Below are 7500 nucleotides of genomic sequence, written 5' to 3'. Positions count from 1 at the left end.
CTCCCCCTCTCTGCCTCTCTGGTGGTCTGGGGGACCTCTGGTCTCTCTCCCCCTCTCTGCCTCTCTGGTGGTCTGGGGGACCTCTGGTCTCTCTCCCCCTCTCTGCCTCTCTGGTGGTCTGGGGGACCTCTGGTCTCTCTCCCCCTCTCTGCCTCTCTGGTGGTCTGGGGGAACTCTGGTCTGTCTCCCCCTCTCTGCCTCTCTGGTGGTCTGGGGGACGTCTGGTCTCTCTCCCCCTCTCTGCCTCTCTGGTGGTCTGGGGGACCTCTGGTCTCTCTCCCCCTCTCTGCCTCTCTGGTGGTCTGGGGGACCTCTGGTCTCTCTCCCCCTCTCTGCCTCTCTGGTGGTCTGGGGGACCTCTGGTCTCTCTCCCCCTCTCTGCCTCTCTGGTGGTCTGGGGGACCTCTGGTCTCTCTCCCCCTCTCTGCCTCTCTGGTGGTCTGGGGGGACGTCTGGTCTCTCTCCCCCTCTCTGCCTCTCTGGTGGTCTGGGGGACCTCTGGTCTCTCTCCCTCTCTCTGCCTCTCTGGTGGTCTGGGGGGACGTCTGGTCTCTCTCCCCCTCTCTGCCTCTCTGGTGGTCTGGGGGACCTCTGGTCTGTCTCCCCCTCTCCCCCTCTCTGGTGGTCTGGGGGACCTCTGGTCTCTCTCCCCCCCTCTCTGGTGGTCTGGGGGACCTCTGGTCTCTCTCCCCCTCTCTGCCTCTCTGGTGGTCTGGGGGACCTCTGGTCTCTCTCTCCCCCTCTCTGCCTCTCTGGTGGTCTGGGGGACGTCTGGTCTCTCTCCCCCTCTCTGCCTCTCTGGTGGTCTGGGGGACCTCTGGTCTGTCTCTCTCCCCCTCTCTGCCTCTCTGGTGGTCTGGGGGACCTCTGGTCTCTCTCCCCCTCTCTGCCTCTCTGGTGGTCTGGGGGACCTCTGGTCTCTCTCCCCCCTCTCTGCCTCTCTGGTGGTCTGGGGGACCTCTGGTCTCTCTCCCCCTCTCTGCCTCTCTGGTGGTCTGGGGGGGACCTCTGGTCTCTCTCCCCCTCTCTGCCTCTCTGGTGGTCTGGGGGGGACCTCTGGTCTCTCTCCCCCTCTCTGCCTCTCTGGTGGTCTGGGGGACCTCTGGTCTCTCTCCCCCTCTCTGCCTCTCTGGTGGTCTGGGGGACCTCTGGTCTGTCTCCCCCTCTCTGGTGGTCTGGGGGACCTCTGGTCTCTCTCCCCCTCTCTGCCTCTCTGGTGGTCTTGTGTGTAAATAGCAGCTTCTCATTCTAAAGACTATGGTCATTTGACCCCCGAGGCGGCGGCTCTTATAGTAGGTAAAAAAGGCACGGCTGTTCTAGTGTTAACTCACCAACTGCCAAAGAGAACGTTCCGGAACATTCACCACCTAGAGGGTTTTACTCACAGATTCAAATGACCCCCCCCCCCCCCCACGGCTGTTCTAGTGTTAACAACCACATCTACTAAACATTCCAGCAGCCTCTAATCTAAACCGACAATAACTTTCAGGACAGCGGTGAGGCACAGCAGGAGTCTTGCCCTTCCTGGCTGGCAGCGCGGGGCGGGGCCCCCTCTCTGCAGGTCATCAGATCTGGCAGGGTAACATTCACAACACAACAGCGGGGGACCGGCCACGGTACAGATGGTTCTCTGTCTGATGTGTGTGTGTGTGTGTGTGTAAGAGAGAGAGATAATGAGAGTGTGTGTGTGTGTGTGAGAGAGAGAGATAATGTGTGTGTGTGTGTGTGTGTGTTTGAGTGAGTGTGTGTGTTGTAGCAGGAACAGCCAGGGGTCCAAGTAAACCAGCCAGAACCAACTGATATATACACAGAAACACACAATTATCTGTGTGTGTGATGAGTGTGTGTGTGAGTGTGAGTGTGTGTGTGTGCGTGTGTGTGAGAGAGTTAATGAGTGTGAGTGTGTGTGTGTATCAGTTGGTCCTGGCTGGTTTACATGGCGTCTCTGATCTGTCTCGTGTCATGAATGCTTATTGGCTGGATGTTGGACATCGGCCCTACCGCGGGTGCTTGCTATGCTAGCAGCGATAGCGCCGCTCTCACCACAGTGAACGACAGGCCCCTGAGGAAATTGCCTTTCCTTCAAGAGGGAATCGTTCTTCATCAAACATCAAAAGGTCTCAGGAGGACGTGTGTGTGTGTGTGTGTGTGTGCGTGCGCGGGGGGGGGGGCAGAGACTGAGATCCCACTCTCTCTGCACCTGATCTTTTCTCATCCCTCTCACATCAGATTTCACTCCTGTTCTGACATCTGACATTCTGCCCTCCACCAACACCGCCCCCACACCCTCCATCCTCACACTCTCCACCCACCACCCACACCTCCCCCCCACCCACACCACCCCCACAGCCTCCTCAATCAGCCCAGCAGACTGTTGAAGTGAAAAGGTGTGTGTGTGTGTGAGAGAGAGAGAGAGAGTACAGAGAGAGAGACCGACAGAGAGAGCGAGAGACCGACACAGAGAAAGAGGGAGAGAGAGACAGACAGACAGAGAGAGAGACAGACAGAGAGAGAGAAAGAGAGAGAGAGAGAGACACTAAAGTATTCTTCACTTTGTCACCTCCCAATTTCTCTCTCTCTGTCTGTCTGAGAGAGGGAGAGGGAGAGAGAGCGAGAGACCGACAGACACAAAGAGAGAGAGAGAAACTGGGAGGTGACAGGAATGAGGGATACTTTAGGCAATTAAGTGAGAGAACATGAACAAGTCTGGCAGATCAGTCACAGCCAGTGAAGTATCAGCCAACTCAGCAGCAGCGCTGGAGAAATCACCGGTGTCAGCTTGTCTCTGTCTGTCTGAGACACTGAGAAACACCACTCACTATCCAGCTAGGTGCTCAGTATAGCTAGGTGATAATGTTAGCTATAGCTAGCTATGTGCTGTAAACTTCTCTTTGAAAAGCCTATCTGACCCAGTGACTAACACTGACAGATATTGACAGCTGACAGCGGTCAATCCAGAGGGGGAGTGGGGCTAACCAGTAGTTGTTACCGCCCATTAGCTGGCTGTGCAGAAGTGTGAAAAGCTCCAGATCTTTGAGGGACCTTTTCTCTGCTTAGTGATTTCAGGAGTAGCAACTTTCAAATACTCGTGTCGTCTTCAATTTGTTTCCGATTTCAATGTATGACGCATCATTTGAAAGCTTACAATCTGTAGTTTAAGCACATGTAAATACAAAACTGAAAAATGACTTTGCCTTCTGGTTGCACATTTCACCAGACTGTGTCACAAACATAGCCTTCACGAGAGGAGACAAACCGTTTCTGTAAACAAGTTTTCAGTTTTAATACAAGAATATTGATCATATTTTTTGGTGTGCACTGGAAAATGAAAATACAATGGTCAGATCATTTCTACAATAATAATAATAATACATTAAGTTTGGTCGAACAGGCAATATGATCACTCGGCCCAAGAGTGAGCAGGCGCACACACACACACACACACTCACCCGATTCATACGTCAACAACACCCAATTCATACATGAACAACTCAATATTACATAACGTCCTTGAGACACTCAACATCAACAAAAACATCACCTTCCAAAATCAACACAAAAATGCATCATGGCATTAACTTTCACGCTCTACAACTCTCATATTCACATATACATTCACATTCATCCTCACACACACACACACACACACACACACACACACACACACGTTGGGACATTGCTGGAGGCGGGGGGGATTGATATTTGCAATTAACGAAACCTTCATAGTCATAAATGTCAGTCATACACACTCTATGTACAGTACATAACATATAGAACACAGTCAGAGGAGTGGTAGTACACACACACACACACACATACTGTGTTGAGAACACACAACGTTAAAAATGCACTTCATTAAACGGTCAAACCTGGTCCGACGTGGTGGACCATTGTAAAAAAAAAAGAACAAAAAAAGAAACTAACAAAATAGTTCATCCAAGACTCCCGTTGACATCCACCTCCCTCTCTTCTGGGGTTTTCTAGGGTGATCTAGGGGCGTATTCAGCTGGTTGGAACATCTAGGACATTGCCGATAGATAAGGGTCAGAACAGAGCTTGACCGTTCCATATTCTGCGTATCAAGAGAATAGGGTCTGTTCTATAAACAGGATAATAAACTCCTAAAAAAAAGTTCGGAAACGTTTTAGGTCGATTATTCCTCCCCTTTAATAATACCAATTGGTATTGTGTTGGTACGTTTACGTGCTGTGTTGCTCATTCCACGAATGCATGATCCTTACAAGTTGTACCTCGTTGTAAAGGTGACTAATCAGGCTTTCCAACGATATAAAATACAATACCAATTGGTATTATTAAAGGGGAGGAATAATAATCGACCGAAATAACGTTTCCAAACTTTTTTTTCAGAGACATCACAATAGTCGGGGTTGGGGTTGGGTTCAGTTTTGTGTCAATTCAGGTTTCGTGAATTGTGAAGTCCTCACCGAAAAACAAATGCGGTCCACTCTCAATTTGTCAAACGTTTTCGTGAACAGAATGTACACTCACTCAACACTTTATCAGGAACACTATACTAATACTGGGTAGGGACTCACACCTTTGCTCTCAAGATATCAATTGGTCCATAATTGTTCCGATTGTTGTCCTCTGTGGCCCAGTTGATAGAGCTATGGTGCTAACAACGCTAAGGTCGTGGGTTTGATTCCCGCTGGGACCATAGGTACTGAAATGTGTGCACTCACTGCAATGCAAGTCGCTTTGGATAAAAGCGGCAGCTAAATGGCATATATTATTATTATTATATTATAATATGTTGGAAACATTACTTCCCAAAGCATGAGATTGTGGTCCATGATGACATCACGCAGTTCCTGCAGATTTTTCAGGAGCACTTTCACTTTCACTTTGCTTTGTGACATTGGTGGTGCATTAATTTATCATGCTGGAAGTATCCATTAGAAGATGGGTACACTGTGGCCATGAAGGGATGCACATGGTCAGCAACAATACTCAAATAGGCTGTGGCATTCGGGCGATGATTGATCGGTATTAACGTGTGCCCAAAGTGTGCCAAGAAAACATTCCCCACATCCCACGAGAAGCCGTCCCTAATAAAGTGCTCAGTGAGTGTATATTCTACGCCACGTCCTTGAACTGAAGTGAAAGTGAACGTTTTCCCCCATCCCGAATGGTGAACAATAGGATTAAGACTGTTGGGATGGGGTGGGGGGAGGGATTGGAGGGGGATGGTGGGGGGGGGTTGTCGGGTATATTGTAGGTCTGTAAACCACTTAACTCTTCCCCAATGACCGTCCCAAAAACGCTTTATGAGGGGAGGATAATCCTATTATTGAAAAAAAGGTGAGAGTAAGGACATTGCTCATACTGGAACAATACAAGTCCCAGAGACACAGAGACACAGAGACATTATTCTCAACCGTTTTGAGCTTTGACTACGTTTAATAAGACCGTTAAACTCGCACACGACGTTCTCACAACGTTAGGAGATAAACCTCTATCTAACATTGTGTGTCGTCGGTCGTGAGGTCCGGGGCTGCGCGCTCCTAGACGAACGGAAAGTCTGACATAATGTGTGACACAGTCTGATCATTCGGTCCGCATGTCGGCAACCAATCAAAATGTTCTGACTTTTCTTTCGAAACACGGAACTACGTTTCAACGTGTGTTGAGAATCACGACACAAACTCGCTAGTCAAGCCAGAAATACTGCAACGAAATGGATCCGGTGAGTAATCCACCCCACTGCTACCTAGTTAACTACAACACTACTTTACATTGTTAGCAGGCTCACAAAGCAAGCTGTGTTAGTTGACTAGCGACATTGATAGCGTGTCATTGATTTTCAACAACGGGGAAATGTATTCACATTTTTCGAGAGAAAAGTCCGATCGTTACATCGGATCCCGACATGAGGAGCAAAGCATGAGAACGTGTCGCATATTCGCTGACTTCAATGGACGCGTAGAGGACGTGGGGGAGGCAGGGTGGTTCTTGGTTAGTGTTTGGGTGTTCCCCTGACATTCCACGCCGTCTAGTCAGACTCTACTTCTAAACGCCTCTGACAAAGGAGGAGCAGCTGGATTCAACATCTGACGCCGCTTAATCTCTCGTCTAGACTGAAGTTCTTTCAGACAGGGATAGAGAGAGAAAGACGGAGAGACAGATGGAGAATGAGAGTGAGGGGAGAGAGGGAGAGAGAGAGAGAGAGAGAGAAAGAGAGAGAGGGGAGAGAGGGGATAAAAGCTGAAAAGTAGGACAGAGAACGGGATGGAGCGGGAGAGAGAGAGTGAGAGAAGGAGTGAAAGAAAAAGGAAGGGTGCAACATCGGATCCCCTCGTTTATGGGTTGGGTTCTGTGGGTTCTCAGACGGTCCGGTCGTGGTCCAACCGTGTGGTAGAACTTCAGACAGGCAGAACCAGTCATTGTCTCTGTTTGTGTGTGTGTGTGTGTGTGTGTGTGTGTGTGTCTCTCAGTGGTTATACATTTCTCCTTGGTCAGGTAGCCTGTGTGTGTGTGTATGTGAGTGAGTGTGAGTGTGTGTGTGTGTGTGTGTCTCAGTGGGTGTGTGTGTCCGTGCATACATAGGTGGTGTGTGTCAGTGTGTGTGTGTGTGTCTCAGTGGGTGTGTGTGTCTGTGATCAGGTAGCCTGTGTGTGTGTGTGTGTGCGTGCATACATAGGTGTGTGTGTGTGCGTGTGTCAGGTGTCTCAGTGGTGTGGGTCCGTGCTCAGGTAGCCCATGTGTGTGTTGGTGAGGAAGTCGCAGGTGGGGACGCTGCCCACCGCCTGGTGGATGTTCATCATGGTGATCTCCCTCGGAACCCTGGGAAGACAGGAGGGACGGGAGCCAATCAGAACCGGTTAGAACCCTCATAGTTCTAACAGGACACATTTGAACATAAGAGTCAACTGTCAACTGTCAACTGTCAACTGTCTTAGGGGACAGCAAAATAGAGACATTTCTGTGGAATAATTTACAAATAGAGATATACGATATAATAATAATACTAAGTCTTATTTATATAGCACATTTCATATGTAGGAAGGCAGCTCAAAGTGCAGTGAAAAAAACAACGGTATACGATATCATAATATGATATTAATGTGTACTGTCTGTCAAATGTAGAGTGGTTGAAGAGGTGACAGGTACAGAACAAGGTGATTGATTAAGTGATTGATTGATTGACTGATTGATTGATAGACTGAGTGAGTGAGTAATTGAGTGATTGATTGACTGACTGATTGACTAATTGACTGATTGACTGACTGACTGACTAACTGACTGATCGATTGATTGATAGATTGAGTGACTGACTGATTGACAGCCTCACCTGTTCTGAGGGGCTTTGAGGTGGGCGCCAGCCAGAGCCTCTCTCAGGACGTCGCTGGCGAACTGCTCCGTAGCCTAAAACACAAACACAACACATCACTACTAATGACACAACAGGACATATATATAAACTCCTCAAAAAAAGTTCAGAAACGTTATTTCGGTCGATTATTCCTCCCCTTTAATAAT

General features: G+C 48.9%; 1 protein-coding gene across 1 annotated transcript in view; it reads right to left on the bottom strand.

The window, feature by feature from the left end:
- Positions 1 to 6689: 6689 nt before the first annotated feature.
- Positions 6690 to 7500, bottom strand: part of yeats2 (YEATS domain containing 2) — a gene marked incomplete at both ends in the record, with an annotated part of 28709 nt that continues 27898 nt past the window's right edge. The window contains 2 exon segments of the mRNA XM_080547107.1: positions 6690 to 6804; positions 7313 to 7386. Coding sequence (XP_080403233.1) covers positions 6690 to 6804; positions 7313 to 7386 — 189 coding nt within the window.

The sequence above is a fragment of the Nansenia antarctica genome (assembly GCF_963989245.1).
Source record: "Nansenia antarctica genome assembly, chromosome: 16".
NCBI classification, from domain to species: domain Eukaryota; kingdom Metazoa; phylum Chordata; class Actinopteri; order Argentiniformes; family Microstomatidae; genus Nansenia; species Nansenia antarctica.
Note: the sequence above shows the minus strand (reverse complement) of the source record. Positions and strands in the feature narration are given on the sequence as shown.